General features: G+C 37.6%; 1 protein-coding gene across 3 annotated transcripts in view; it reads left to right on the top strand.

Annotated features, from left to right (window-relative positions):
- Positions 1-14250, top strand: part of gpc6a (glypican 6a) — a 155682-nt gene extending 141432 nt beyond the window's left edge. For all 3 annotated transcript variants that reach the window (XM_075450630.1, XM_075450550.1, XM_075450499.1), the window contains 3 exons: positions 8289-8419; positions 11999-12174; positions 12982-14250. In XM_075450630.1, coding sequence (XP_075306745.1) covers positions 8289-8419; positions 11999-12174; positions 12982-13205 — 531 coding nt within the window. In that variant the 3' untranslated portion in view covers positions 13206-14250. The remainder of the gene's footprint in view (positions 1-8288; positions 8420-11998; positions 12175-12981) is intronic.
- The last annotated feature ends 2182 nt before the right edge of the window (positions 14251-16432 follow it).

Raw genomic sequence — 16432 nt, 5'->3', positions numbered from 1 at the left:
CATAGCATTTATTGACTGTAGGCTTTTCATGATCAAATTTGTTTGGTAGATTGAAAGAGTGTGAGTTCATTCAACTGCAGGTGATGACACAACCTCAAGTATGTGAATGTGACTGGAAACTCTGCCATCTTTGTTATAAATTAAGTATCACCTCATTTATCACAGAGGGTGACAACATATGCAATGCTAAAGCATGCAAGTATTTCACACAGTGGATTGTAGTGAGATGCTGACCACCTCTTAATCTTGCAACAGTTTAAGAAATTTAAAAAACAAAATGTCTTATTTCAATTAGACATTAATGCATTCAGTCCTTAGGCCCTCATCCAGATCTGAGCTGATCTTAAAGAAGATGAAGTTCTTTATGTTATTTTATCCACTTGAGTTATATCAGTTTATGTAGTGGAAAGACACATCTCGTGTAACTTAACAGTTTAACAGCACTAGAGACAGCAGCCTGATAGCGGTTAAAACACCAGTGAAATGCCACTGAACAAAACAGCTCTTAAAGTTATCATAGTTCTCATGAAGTAATTATTATTATTTTTTTTCTATCTCAGATCACCTAAATCAATGCTTTACATTAAACTGGTACTTTGTAACATTTTTATTAAAAAAAACACTTTTTAACAAGAAACCTTAACCAGAGCCATCAACTTTCTGCTTCAACCGGTTTAAATGAGAGGAGAGCAACAGAGAAGCATGACACGGTAAAGAGAAACACGGTAAAGTTTCATGTAGGACTGCTCACTGTATGTGTCTAATATACAACTATATCTTAGGAAAATAAACAAGGTTGAGTAAAAACCACATCAGTTGTCCATCAGTTATTTAAAGATTTCTGTTGAGCGGTGAACTCTAGGCTTCCAGTGGCTTAGAGAGAAGGTTGAGCAGCATGCTATACTACAGCCGCTGCTGCAAATGTGGTGAGAGTCACTGTTTTGTTGGAGTCAAATTCAGTGCCATGGGCACTCATGTAAAGACTCATGGTGAGTTATTTGACCTAAGAGTTCAATTTTGGTCATTATATGTGTATGATTCTATTTATTTGTTGAACAAGTGTGTGTTTAGTACTGTATTAGTGCAGTTGAAAAGCCAGTGCTTGTACTGATTTCTTGACATTGTTTACGTACAGTGCACTAAAAGATATGTTACTCAGATTAACCATACCACTCTGTAATACTTTTATTGAAATGTGTTCCAACATGAATCATAAATGGATTTATTTACATGTGTTTATATCTGAGCTATCCTTTTTGCCTGCAGTTCACCTAAAATATCTCTGCCTATAACTGCCAGAATGGACAGTATCAATAAGACATTACATTGTTAAAATTCTAAAGATTGAGTAAAATAACCAGACACAATCTGGTCTTGTCCATATGTTGCTGTCAGTGCCAGGTTGCTGTGGGCCATGGTGAGTCAGAGCCACACCACTGTGTGTTAAACCTAACCAGCTTTGGTGTCTCCATGACAGGATTACCACATCAAATGTGAGGGCAGTCTCCTGCAGTGGCATCCTGTTATTACAGGCCCTTTCATGTCCAGTTAAGACCTGGGGCTTCACTGTATGCACTCTCCCAAATCCCTGTTATAACTAGGACATGATGAAGGGTCTATGTGTGTCTGTACATAAGTGCAAATGTGGTCACTTGTGTCCAGTTGTAAATACATATGCATGTCTCCAGGATGATGTCCTTTTTATTAATGCGTTGTTAGTGTTCACATGATCAGGTCAAATAAACAGGATGTTGTTCAGGATTCTCACAATGACATTGTTGTAGGCACAACCAACCAAAACTACTTCACATGAATTTGCTTTTAGCTAATTGGTTTATCTCTAAATAAAAGAACAAAGCAACAATTTGTAAAATATGGCAAAATGGAAAAAGGCAAATTGGAAGCAAAGAGAATAAGTGTCAAGCAGTACCAGCTTGACACTGATTTTAACTTCAAAGTGTGGCACATCCTGATGCATATTGAATTTCTCGTATTTTCTTTGCGTTTCTGTGGTTGAAGAAATATCAAACAACTGTAAGTTTATTCGGCATGATTAGATTTATGTGATCGTACGTGTAAGAAAATCTGCTCATGCACTGGCATTTTCATTTGATGCTAAAGAACAGCTTTTGCACTGGCTGAAAATGGCACTGGTTCCATTACTAACTTCTGACTGGTTAGAGGAAAACAAAACAAATGATCAACTTATTGTTCTTACATAATATATACTTATTTTTAATCTATCTAATCTAAAAAACAAAAATCGCAGCCAAGCCGGAACACCATAAACTAAATTTGAGGCAAAGAAAAACCTAAGAAATAACATTGACCTGACTGTGAATGAGCACATGAATAGACCCCACAAAGGCACCACAAACCATGGCTTAAACAGTGAGGTTATGGGAAACTAGAGAGCTAAAATACTGTGGTGAAGTGATTGTTGAATGGATAGCAGGTGAACACAGGTGAGTGAGTGGAGCAAATGACCAGAACATGAATACTGAGGAAACATGAGTGAGGATGTGAACCAGAAACCCAGATGGCTGAGAGAAAAACAAGACTAATAACATAATAAACAAAATTGCAAATCAAGACTTGATGAGAATGAAACATAATGAAAACCCATGACTAGATAACAAGCAGGAAAGAACAAAAACCAGAAAAACCCAAACAAAACCAAATGAAAGTACAGAAAAATCCACAAACCTTAACATCTTCTTAAACTGATAGCTGCCTTTGCGTTTTCCATCGTAGCATTGTGCTTCATGTGTGTCAGAATAACCTCTGTGCATTTGTTGTTAAAGTAAATGTTTGTTCAGACCAATATCAACAGAGTTTCCACAACAGCAACAACATCCAGACTCACCATAAACTCTTTATTAAATCAGGGAAGAACCCCCCCCCTTCTCAAAACCCTGTGGGACAAAAATCATTGAAGCGGAGGGAGTTCAGTCTGAGCTGTAGGTGGGAAAGTGGTAATTGCAATACATGAACAGAAAGTTGTAACAGTTAGCAGAAATCCAAAGTACCGCAATGGGATTATAATTGTACAAAAGGATTACAACGGATCTAAGACTAATGTAGCAAATACAGAAAAAGAAGGCCAAGAAGATGATATGAAAAATATGAATCCATATAAGCTATTTTTAAAATTCAGTTCCTCACATGACTCAGACTCCTTGATGTCAGGGATTAGGGGAAGGGTTGCCAGGTCCTTTCTTAAAGGAATCAAGTGATTTAATTAAACAGAAGTCAGCACATTATTTCTTACCATTTCCTTAAAAAAGTTGTCTTTCAATCACAGTGAGGGATGTTTTTACAGAACAACAGCTGTGACATGTAAATGTTTAAACTATACACATACATATTTAGCAGAATTAATATAACTTCCCATAACTTTTGATATTCCATTCTAGGTTACCTCTGGAAAATCAGAGTTAAACCATGTAATGCATGCATTTAGCCTCCTCAGCCATGGCATTACTGAATGAAGTGCAGGTTACTGCGGCCTGTCGCCAGAGCCAAGATAAAGAAATGTTGCAGCTCAGTTTGTTATTACCTCAGGCTTCGAAGAGATAACTTGATAGCTGCTGCTTCTCCCCATCACTCTCCCCAACAGCCTCAAATGGCAAATCACTCCAGAACTAACCACTGAGTGACCACAGTGTTTGCTGCATGTCTCTGACTCAGAGTAGATGTGAGTTTGGAATTGATAGCTTTAATTACTAAAGCCATTTAATCCTATTTAGATACATGTATACCAAAAAACTGCTGCATCATCATAATCTACTGCAGATGTATTTATGTTGGCTTTTTTTTTCCCTTTTGAAGAAAGAGTTGTAATTCAATGTTTCACTATTTGTCAGCATTACGTGGAAACGTATTAGCATCACATGCTAATAGCCTCCAGCACTGACACATGTGGATGCTATGTTGCTATAACAGAAAGTCAGAGTTCAAAGGTTCGAGTTCTCATATTTCTACCACGACACAGATTTAACAGCGACAATGACTATCAGCTGAAAGCGACTGCTAAAATCTGCCAACAACAGCTAAAGGTGTTGGTAGCATTTAACTGTTACCTCATCATTTCAACAGTTATAGAAAGTACTAAGTGTCGTCTTTTTTTTCTTTGAGACTCACCTTTGTTTTAATAATGCCGATTTTACTTAAGGCACTTTTTAAACTTACACAAGTCGCACAAAAACTGCTGCAAAAGTAAACAAGCAGCATAAAGTAACAACACATGAAAATACAGTCAAACACAATGTGTGAAATCAATACAATAAGTAGACTAAAAGTTGTATATAAACACTATGAATTATAATGGATAATATTAAGGTGTCAAGCTCCACTCAAGTCAAATGCTTAAAGGAGGAGATGGGTTTTTTGATAGGGTCCTAAACGTTTCCAAAGTCAGAGCAGTTCCAATATGAGGAGCTTAGTTGTTCCACAGATTAGGTGCTGCCACCACAAAGACACGATCACCTCTATTTTTATGTCTATAATTTGCAAACATCTGCAGCAAAAGCATCTGGTTGCGTATGATAAGTATGATGGAATCAGGAGTCAGACTGTTGATGGTTTATTAACAGTGATAAAATGTTCAAATCACACTGGAATATGCCTCAAAATGGTTTCAGATGAACAAGCTTTCTTTGAATGTGAACAAATCCAATTATATACTTTTCAGAAACAAAAATAAAACTTTTCCTAAGCAGGACTTAAAGCTGCAAATTAATAACCTGGAAATTAAACAAGTCTCATGTATGAAATTTCTTGGGATATTAGTCGATGAAAGATTGTCCTGGAGAAACCATATTGAGTATGTATGCAAAAAAATTATGAAGTCTTATGGTATTATCAGAAGAGTTGCTCCCTTAGTTAATCAATCTTGTCTCATGACATTATATTACAGTTTAATTTATCCATATTTAACATATTGTAATATTGCTTGGGGTGCCTCATATTCTTCTTACCTTAACCAGATACTCCTAATTCAGAAAAGATTCTTAAGAATGATTTCAAACTCTACAAATCAGGCGCCATCTGCACCTTTATTCAGTAAATTCAGACTCTTGTCAATTTTTTCTATTAATATGCTTCAAACATCTCTGTTTATGTTTAATTTCATTCATTGTAAACAAGACATTCCAGGCACTACGTTCTTTTTGTTATCATCAGATATTCACTTATATTCAGTAAGAGGTCAGAACAATTTTCTTTTACCTCTTTGTAGAACTTCCAGACATAAATGTTTTATCAAATTCCATGGTCCCCAGCTCTGGAACTCCCTAGACAGAAGTCTCAAGCTTTTATCCTCCTACAAAATGTTTAAGTCTAGTTTGGTGAGGTATCTTCTGTCCAGGCAAAATTTCAATTGAAATGAAATTGTGATTTTGTTCTCTCTCTGTATTTTTCCTTGTCTCCTCCTCTTTTCTTTTCTTTTCTGCCTTTTCTTTTCTTTTATTGGTTGATTTAATTTAGTGTTTTGTATTTGGGGGGGATTTATATAAGCCATTGGGCTTCCTTTCCTCTCCTGCACATTATTTTGGCCTTTGTATTAATAAATGTATTTTATTGTTTTATCATTGTGCATATTTAAATAATAAATAAATAAATAAATCCTATTATAAACAGGGAGCCAACTGAGGGAGGCCGACGCTGTTGAAAAGATGAGCGACCAGTTCCAAGCACATTTTTCTTTTGAACAAAAGAAATAGTTTGGCATAATACCTGCTACTGATAATTATAATATTTGCCATTTCAAACATTTTCATATATTATTGCTAGATTTTCATTAAAATGGAGTTTGCTTAGTTTTCATGAAGATTATTTAGATAAGGCTGATGATCATTCCAAACAATACAATAGTGTTTCTGTTATAAAAAAAGAAAGAAAATAAGAACATCTAATTTGTGTTAGCTATAAGGTACCATGTAACAGCTAAGTCTGCAGGTGTTGGTCACTGCCAACAACTCGCCTACATCAGCTTGACTGTGTTTTGTTTGAATGTACTCATGAGCTTTTGTTTGAATATACAGTCATGGGGGAGGGCCACAGAAATTCAAGAAAACAATTAACTGTTTGGAGGATTAGTGTACACCCCCAAGTGCAGGATTAGTTACCTACATTTTGTCTTTGTTCTTTATCTTATACCTGAAAAAAATAATATTGAAAATACCCAAATTACTTCTTTGTTGCTAGTGGGCTAGCTTCTGGTACTACATAAGTAGTGCACAGAACATGGAAAAAATTAAAATGCTGAATTTGATATCATGGCGATTTTAAAAGGAAAGTCTGCCCACTCGACATCTATGTCATGGGTTTTCACGTCTTGGTTTATGTTGTATACTGTACACTGAGCTTGTGTGTCGGCAGATTCATCTCCGTGTCACATGAGGAAGCTCCATCTGTTCATGAAGCCTTTCAACCAACTGAGAGAGATGTGAGATAAAAGTCGTTAGCTTGTGTCAGCCACTGCTCACTGGTTAATTAATGGGGTTGAAGTAAACACGAGTGAGAAATGCCTCTGAGTTTCTACCACTGTGTTGCACGTAGACTTTAATCATGCGAGAACTCCTGACTGAGCTCTTTTAACTGCATCTTCCAACCATGTGGCTCAAAGGCTTCAGAGAAGGTAGCATCGATTATAAATATCACATGGATCCGGCACGAAGCTTAAACCAAAATATACATGTTTGTGTACTTTGGCATTTCAAGTGCAGGATAAGTATATAGAATGGAGGCTGTGGGCATTGCTCTCAATCAAATGTTGCTTTGCAAAAAATGTGGCTGGAAATTGTATGAGACAGATTTTGCAGTCTGTGCTTTTCAAAACCTTGAACTATTCAGCAGCTGAAATTGGTTTGAGTCCAAAACAATTTACAGACAGAATATCAACACCGTCGAAGGCAATGCAGTTTCACAGAAAAGGCTGTGGCCTGTCTACAATGCGCTTTCTTTTCAAAATATATATTAACACACACACATGCAAAAGATTAATATATCTATAGCTTTCTCCTGAAGGGCTTATCTTGTGGTTTTACTTTTTATGAAAGCAGGATAGAGGGATATATGTGAATCCTTCAGAATAACTTGGTAATCATAGACAAACAAAGTATCCTTAAAGTATTCATCGGAAATTTGCACTTTGTCTCTGTATTGAACACACATTCATCATTCCAAATGCATGTAGAAAAGGGATGTGACCATGGACCTAAAAACTACTTAATGCTTCTTAAAAAGCAGCCTTAACCCTAACCAGTCAACACAGATCAGAACAATTTTAAGCTTTGTGCTCAGAAAACTTAGCTCTGCCATACTCCTGAAATGTCTGCTGTGAGCGGCTCCCTTGAGGACATACCACAGTGTCTGTTGTGGGTTGAGGTCTGGAATTAAAAAGATGGGAATTCTTTGTCCTTCTGACATGAGCTTTAGCTTGCAGATAACCACCATGACATTATCTTGTAAATCACTTGATGAACTTGTGAATTGATTTTACCCTTGATAATGGGAAACTGTGCAGGCAAACCACCATCACACATCATAGCGCACACACACACACATTTTTTCATTTGTAACGGCGATACGTGTTAAAATCATTCAATTCTAAAGATAGTAAGTATTTGACCAAATCATTTTCACTTTATGTCCACAGATACATAACTTTTGTTTGTGTATTTTTGTGTATTTTGTTATTCTGTTTTCATGAGTGTTATCAACTATATTGAAATGACAAAAACTCAACACAATGTGTTCTGTGTGCATGAAAAGTCCCCTTTTTTTCTCCCATTTGCTGATCACCCGCTCAAACTTCTTGCCAAGTCCAGATGGAATCAGCCGGGGGTGACCACTTATGCCAAATATCAGATTTTAAACCTCAAATCTGTCTTGTATGAATCAGAGATGAACGGAATATGGATGGAAGTAAGCAAAAAGAAAAAGAACTCTGTGTCATCCAATAGAATTCTCTCATTGTGGAATAAATAAACAGAAGGACTTGTGCAAGTACACAAACCTGCTGCCACATAAATGTTTAAAATCACGGTGAACATCACTCTTATATAAAGATGGACCTGTCTGCAGCAAAGTTTTTCATTTGTTTGCAGTTTCTACTGCCCATATTAATGAGAATGTGTCCCTTTTTGTGTATAGTAAAATTTTAAATAAACTATTTTTACTGAAAGTAGTCATATATATATTCTTGACGGTCAACAAGTTGCTTCTCACATTTACTTCTATTAGAGTTCTGAAATCTTTCTGTCCAATGTTTTCTTCGACGGCAGGTGGTAGACATCAAAGACAAGCTGAAGGAGTCCAAAAGGTTCTGGTCCAAGCTGCCAGATGACATCTGTGCTGAGGGCAAACTGACAGAGTCTGATGAGGAGCAATGCTGGAACAGCCACACAAAGGGCAGGTGAGGACTCGATAACCACAGCAAAAGTCTCACTGCTCTTCTGTTATCGCATTTTTGCCTGCCAGGGATTCAAATAACCACACTCTGTTCCCAGATTAACACTCTCTCTGTAAGTACAATGGTTAGTACTGATATGGAGAAATTCTTCAGAATATAAGCTCCGAGGCTCTAATACTCAGAGGACTGCGGAGTTTCGAACTCCGCTCATCATCAGTGCAGCTTATAGAGCAACACTGAGCCGTAGAGTATGTTGGTCAGGGAGTTGTTATTTTCAGACAGTGAGCCGGAGATGCTACTGAGAACATATATCACTCCACTGCGTTGGTCCTCTCCAAGTAATAATATCACCAGATGGTTCAGTAAAAGATATATGCTTGTGCCAGTACTATTTTTAAGTACCGCTCTAAATCTGGTAGGTAATTTGATAATTAAACATCCGTCAGACTGTGTCAGGGGTGCTTTATGAAACCATCAGATTCTCCTGTTATTTAAGCACAGACCATGCCCTCATCTTACAGTTACTCAATTTGATACAAATTAATGGTTAAAAGGTGAATAATTACCATGTACAGCATGCACAGCAAGCCTAAAAATGAAAAAGACTCGTGTGACACAGGTTCCTTTATTCATGCGAAATAGTGAAATGTGTTTTTGGATTTATAACATTTTAAAAGTAAAACACAGCCATTTGCAGGCTTTTAGCATGTTAAGGGATTTCCTTAGTGAAGTGCAGCCACTTCCAACATGACCACAGAAAGGATAATTATACACTTTAATGTTTAAGATTTAATCTTCTGTTAATGAAAGAATAGCTCTTATTATTCTGTCTGATATCAGTGGATCTGCTCTGTGACTTATCAGCTTGTTACCCAAGAGATAGTCACACATAATTTAAAATTTCCTGTCAATTTCATGAGTTGTTTTACTGACAATATTCTCTAAGTGTTATAGATTCTTAGCAGAAGGAATGTGGTCAAATTGAGCCACATATTTAAACTGCTGCCAAAAAAAACAAGCAGGTCCATCTTAGACCACTGTACAAAAGTTATAAGTCTATTTTCATTATTATTCTATTGATCAGTAAGATTAATTTAGCTTTGACTTGTCCAAAAACTAAATTGATATCCTGATAACCTTCATCGTGGGTCATGTTCAAAAGTGTCAAGTTTACCGTTTAAACGTTTGACATACAAAACCTTGAACATTAATATAGTAACAGTATAACAGACTGATGATATTAATACTAGAGAAAGAAGCAATGAGAATCCTATCGCACTAACACTAAGATGTGATGTGGGTCTGCAGCTCTGAAACCAGATGTTCAGTATTCTACAAAAACAGCTTTAGATACTTAGTCTAATCAATCTTACCATGTTATTACACAGAGGCTATTCCATTATGTATCATGTTAGTATAATAAGATATGGTTGGAAGAATATAAAATTTTACTTTATTATCAACATGTGTATTTAAGAACAGAAAGAAAAAGGCATAAATGTGAAATATAAATAATAAAGAAAGCACTGAAGCTCTTTTCCTTGGAATTGATAGGAACAGATTCTTCCTTTTGCTCAGTTAGGGCTCTTCCAAAGCAAAAAAAGACTATTCGACAGGACAAGAATGGTTTAGACTTTTGGACAATCCATATAAAGTTGCTGTGGGATTTTAACAAAATCCCAGTTAAAGAAAAGTGAGCTGCACTTTTGGGCAAAGAGGAGATTTATTCATCTTCTGAAATAGATTCCCATTCAACTTAGCAGTTTCTCCCAAAATGGATTTTCAGTCATCAACTCCAGTTGCTGTTTGTCAGTGATAGCACCAATTTTATATAATGATGTTCATGTGATGATGATTATTTCGCTTGAAGTTGGTGAGGGTAATGCCATCATAATGTCATCACAGCAGCAATTAAATTAGGCTGTTTGTTTTTTCTCCATTCATTCAGATGGTGGCAGGCTACCCACCAGCACACCAACAGAGACTTAAATCCATTTATATACTCATCAGTGTTAGGTTTAGAGTGCTGCAGATCATGTAGATGATGATAACAAAACAGTTAGTTGTTATGTTCACAATTAGTTGTTAGCACAGTGTGAAATCTAGCCTCAACGGATCAAATTTATACAATGTGACAAATCTATGAACCTTGGTTGGGAAACGTAAAAAACGCTCTTAATCATGTATTGACCCTTGAGCGCTGTCAAGCTGTCAAGTTAGAGACAAATTAACAAACTAATTTTGACTGCATTATATCATGAAATTAAAATTCAGATTTACAATTTTTAGCTATCATTCCTTCCTTACCTTTTTTTTGAAGCAATAGTGTTGCTTTTTGCCATCATAAGTTTGTATGTTCTTCACTATAAGAACGTGTTCCTCAGAAAATGACATACAGTTTATTTTATGCAGAACAGTCAAAACACCCCTGTTTATGGTGTACACACAGAGCCTGAAAAGGAAAACCTGTGTTGACCAATACAGATGATATCACGATTCCCATGATGCCTGACTTGGTGTCATGGTCTGTGGGTTTTTGTGTTCAGATTTTGACTTTGTCTTTTGGTTTCTTAGATACTAATGTCTTTTTTTTAGTTTACATTTCATGAACACTTACATCTTGCATGTTAGTTACGTTGCTTTCTGTTTTTGCTTTGTAGAGCTTGCCTCCTTGTGGATTCGGCCCAGTTTTACTTCCAGTCCATGTCGTTAATCTGGTTTTAATTTACTGATTGTTATACAACTGCCTTACATTTGTCATCAGTTTTCCCTATATAATCTGCCCAGAATCTTTAGTCATCATTGTTGTTGCTCCCCCTTTGTGTTCTGTATGTTAAGCTTGATATTCAGCCCATAGATTCTCTGCATTGGTGGTGCTTTTTGTTTAGTTTCATTAGAACTTCTGGTTCTGACACCTGCCTGGCTCCTGGCTTTTTTGTTTTTCATTTGGGTCCTTCACCTCCACTCAACATGCCTCATGCTATTTGGGTGCTCAGCTTGTGCAAACAATGCCCAGTTATGTCAACCTCCATCTGGTCGAACTCTGTTTTTGCAAGTGAAACAAAAAGGCTGAAAAAGGGGCTGATTCAATAACACACCAGCAAACGACAACAGCTGTATCACCTGTTAACCTCTGTAATTTGATCAGATTGCTGCATTTAGAGACCAAAGCAATTGGAACACAATTAAATGAAGAGTGTATCCGCACAGCTTTGACAACACACTCTGCATTTAAAAAGAAACACTGCACACAAATATGAGAGCCATATCCTCCCTTTTTCACTGCAGATACGTGGCATGAATCTACATGCTTTAATCGTGTGCCGTCAGTAAGATCTACCTACATGTGTTTTCTGAAGTTGCAGTATGTTGAACGCTGTTACCCACGGCACAACAGACTCCCTCTGATTATGTGCAGCGATGTCACTTGTTTAAATAATTTAAATACTATTACTTAATTCCTTGCAGAATTTGTTTCACATCTAGAAACGATTGCCATCACAGCTCTCTTTCCAAGGGCTTCCGTGGATGCAAAATGGAGATAATTGATGGCACAGATTGTTGGTTTGCTCTACTGTGCAGATATTTCCCTGAGGTGGTGAAGGAGGGTCTAACCAACCAGGTGAACAACCCTGAAGTGAATGTGGATATCACCAGACCTGACACACTAATTCGACAACAGATCATGGCTCTACGTGTCATGACCAACAAGCTGAAGAATGCCTACAATGGAAATGACATCTACTTCCAGGACTCCAGTAAGTTCTCCAACCTCCCGCCTGTTTGGATGTGGAAGTAATTAACAGAGAGAAAAGTGTTTTTATTCCTTCCTCCTGCTGTATGTTACTTTTTATTTGGACATCTCTCAGTCTAGGTTAACATGGACATATCATGTGAAATGTGAGCAAGATCTGTACATTATTACTATATGAACACAAGTTTATGTGTTGGAAATAAATGCGAATATGTATTTTGTTCATTCGTATCAAATATATATCCAGTCCCAGTAGTCTCACTTACAAAGGTTGAGACAAAAAAAAAAGAAACCAGGAACAGTCAACAGTCAAACACAAGAAATAAAGACACTACTGGCTGGAATATTGGAATAGAAGAAATGCAAGCATTATCTGGCATGTGAGAAACAAGATGTCTATAGTACAGTTCGCTATGTAGTTTGGTGAATGATTTCTGATTAAACACAGGCGAGGATCAAATTCATGAGGGTGTGTGTAAAATCAGCTGAAATGCATAAAGTGGGGGATTTCAGTAAGTGAAATGACAGTAACAACATCCAAAGCCAAGACAACTCTGTCAAGGATTTGTACTCAACTGAAGTGAGGGGGCTAAATTGGCAGATTGCACCTACTTCAGAGCCACAAGGAGTCAGAATCAGTGCAAAAGCTGACAACATCATGATTTTGCAAACAAAAAAGGTGAACAACTTTCGTCATTGATAGTTCTTGTTTCTATTCTTTTCATCCCTTTGCATTGAGCGAAATGATCGAGCTACAGCTGATGATACTGCTTGCATGCAAATTTTAATTGATGTGATTCTGCTGCCACAGGTGACGAGGGCAGTAGCTCCGGCAGTGGCAGTGGCTGCTCTGATGGCTGCACCACAGAGTTAGTGTTTGTTGGAACAGAAGCTCCTGTGATCGGAGCTGACAGAAGCGATGAACGTGCTGCAGCTGCAGCAGCGGGCAAGTCACTTTCATGTGGACCCTCCATGCTGCTGGTGGTGGCCTCCCTCACACTCCCACTCTGGGCTATGCAGACTGAATGGAGATAATACAGTGTGGCCTGATCACTGACTTTTATGCTGTTACATAACAGTATGGTTTACAGCAAGTTCTACTGCTGTTCCCTCACTGGACTTGTAGAAGCTCCTGGAAACATGTCGAGAGTGGCTGACTATGTGATGTGGTAGGAATGGAATTGAGTGCAGTGCTGCATCCTGCTTGTCCCCCAAAGAATGATTGGTGCCATCAGTGAACCAGCTTTCACATCTTTGAAAAAAAAAGAAAGAAAATGTGGTGTTTTCTCGTTATTCTAAAGTGAGCTTTGAAAAATATGCTTATCTTAAGATGGTTCTGTCACTGATTTTCCAGATGAAGGGGAACCTATTTTTTTGCTTTTGTATTATGAAGTGGAAACAAGACAACACCTGTTTTATCCTATCTGTTCTCTCCCCCTCTAAAATAAATTTTACCGTGTGCATGCATGGATATGATATTAACAAACAAAACATTTTTGAGGTTCTTTATGCAGGCTGCACGGTTTGGGATTAGTTGGCCCAGGACTGTACGCTGCTAGCAGTTTACCTGGTTTCCTGTTCGGCCATATCGGTGTGGCTTCTTGAAGCAGCAAATCTTACAGCCACTTTATTGTTGCACATTTGACTATCTCTGAGAAAGTGCTGGTGTACTGCACGAAGAGAACTACTTTGCACAGATTGTTTTTGTTGGCTTCATGTGTTTATAAAGCTACAGTAAACATCCATCACATAGAGAAAAAGATCTATATTTTCAGAGCATTTAACTGATTATATTGTACTTATAAGCAGTTACAGTGTATAGTTCACTGGAAGGTACTGTAATATAATCTTACTCGTTTAAGTAATATCTTTTTTTTTAACCTTTATTTCACAATTTGTTAGAAAAGAAAAGTGTTTCAGCAAAAGACACTAAGCCATTGTACTACAACTGCTTGCTAACAATGTTTAGTTACCTGATTTACTCTCCTCTGTTTTGGTAGTCAACATTCACTTACATCGTTCTTTTCATTCTCTGAGACAGAAGTCATATCTGGTATTTGCTAATAAAAATTGAATTTTGTGTGTTTTCCAAGCTCCCACATTTCAATAATTTAGGATTATGGTTCATTTTGTATCCGTTTGGTTAACTTATCCCATGTATGTAATATTACTAATCACAAGCAGCCCTCTGACAGAGCCTGTCAGAGGGCTATCAAGTCACACACACACATCTCATGACGCCATCCTTAAATTTTCATGTTCTTGTTTGACCACCGAGAACAGACCCTCCAGCCTTGCAATCTAACAGGTTGTGTGGGTGGTCATGTACTTCTTCACAGCATGTATAATGTCTCTGAAGGGTGCCAGTGTTAGAAAGCTCTAACTACTCCTAAACCTTACTTTACACAACCTTCAGGCTGTCTCCTACAGGCTTCAACCTTTAACAGGCTTTAGAGGCTTAGGGTGCACATCAATAATTTGCCCTCCAATACAACACCCTGGCTGTGACCCTTTGTCATAGTAAAAAAGTAGTGTCCAAAAATGTTTCGGGCTTCCTGTTGAAATCAACACCGGAACAAATGTTCAAAAATGTTACATGAGGCGCTCACCTTCATGCTGTCTGTGCCTGTAGGATCCAAACCAACTCATAAGCACCTGAAACGTTTCCTCCATATGAATAACTCTTATCATGACAGGGACCTTCACCAAATTCATTGCTTAAACAAATTACCAACTGCTCTGCGCTTCTCAAGGAGACTGTGAATTTTACAAAGCAGACTTAGGCAAGCATAAGACCGAAGACTTTCCCCTCTCACTGTCACCTCCAGGCAGAAAGAGGTGAGCGAGGATCAAGCTCAAAGTTAGTTCCAGCATAATGGCTGTCTTCACACAGAGCACCAGAAGGTAAATTTGTCCTCATATGAGTCTCAACAGAGACTCTGAGCACCACAGGAAGCTCCCACTGTACAGCAGTTGACCTCTAACACCTCACTGCACGCAGAAATCGCTTTAGGAGAAGGTGACTGAACAGCAGCAGCCCGCCACTACTACCATGACGGGATTAAAGAACTGATGCGTAAACATTAATTGTAGAATGCAACAGGCCAAGGCCTGAGGAAAGACAACACTGAGGTGATTAATATAGGGTCCTCCCCAATGTCAAACTGTCCAGTCGTTAAAGAATGCACAAACTGATAGAAATCCTTGTCCCATGAGTTTTTTTTTACGTGCAGAAGACAAACAAATGACCTTGATGGGATGCCAGAAAATAACGAGACAGATTGCTATTTGGCTATCGCAATCTTTGAAATGAGCAAGGGTTGATCTATCTGAGAAGTACAGAAAAGGATGCACATCCATTGGGTAGCAGACTGTCAATCATAAGGTTTTGCTGCCCTCATCCCTGTTCTTCTAAATGGGAGCATTGTTTACTAAATTAAGATCATGCCACATTGTAGAAAACTTCCAAAAATCAGGGCATGAGATTGTAATCTCTATAACATCAAGACTCATTTTTGTAACCAAAGGAGTCGTCCCCTGCTAATTTTTAGATAAATATGCAGATTTTAAGTATTTCTATTTTGTTTAACTTTTCAGTCCCAGAGGCCATATTCCTCATTTTATAAAGTCCCAGATAAATACCGTATTTCTATTTTGGTTTCTACATATTTTTGTTGGTGTCATGGTTTGACATGCAACTGGAGCTTTAGGCTTGTCAAATCTTTTTCTCAGTTCCCACTTTCTAACATTCACTTGTCAGTAGTGAATTAATTAAACAGCTTTTTTTGTCCTTTTTTTTTGTCGATTTACTTAATGTCACTGCATCTGATCAATGTGGACAGAAAAGATAATGACTTACAGCATCTGAAATTCCAAAATCCACTGTAAAGGGAGTAGTAAATTAACATTGGGGTACATTTGAATTTTTACATTGAAATTTTAATTTACACACACATGCTCACCAGAAATTCTAAGCCACAGCATGACGAAATGAAGAGGAGTGGAAGACTTCTTTTTCCACTTGTACAAATGGTAGAAGTCATACCTCAAGGGTCTGGAAGGGTTTAAAAAATGTCAGAAGGATGGATCTATAGCATGAGTGAAATCTATCTACATGTGTCACACAACTAATACTGGAGCAAGGGAGAGAAAGCCATCTTCAGCTCACCAATCCTGTGCTCCTATACAGTCCATGCAGTGAGAGAATGCAGTGAAACCTAGCACATAATAACGACTGACCCACCTCTCCAAAGCTAAAAGTG

The sequence above is a fragment of the Odontesthes bonariensis genome, chromosome 1 (assembly GCF_027942865.1).
Source record: "Odontesthes bonariensis isolate fOdoBon6 chromosome 1, fOdoBon6.hap1, whole genome shotgun sequence".
NCBI classification, from domain to species: domain Eukaryota; kingdom Metazoa; phylum Chordata; class Actinopteri; order Atheriniformes; family Atherinopsidae; genus Odontesthes; species Odontesthes bonariensis.
Note: the sequence above shows the minus strand (reverse complement) of the source record. Positions and strands in the feature narration are given on the sequence as shown.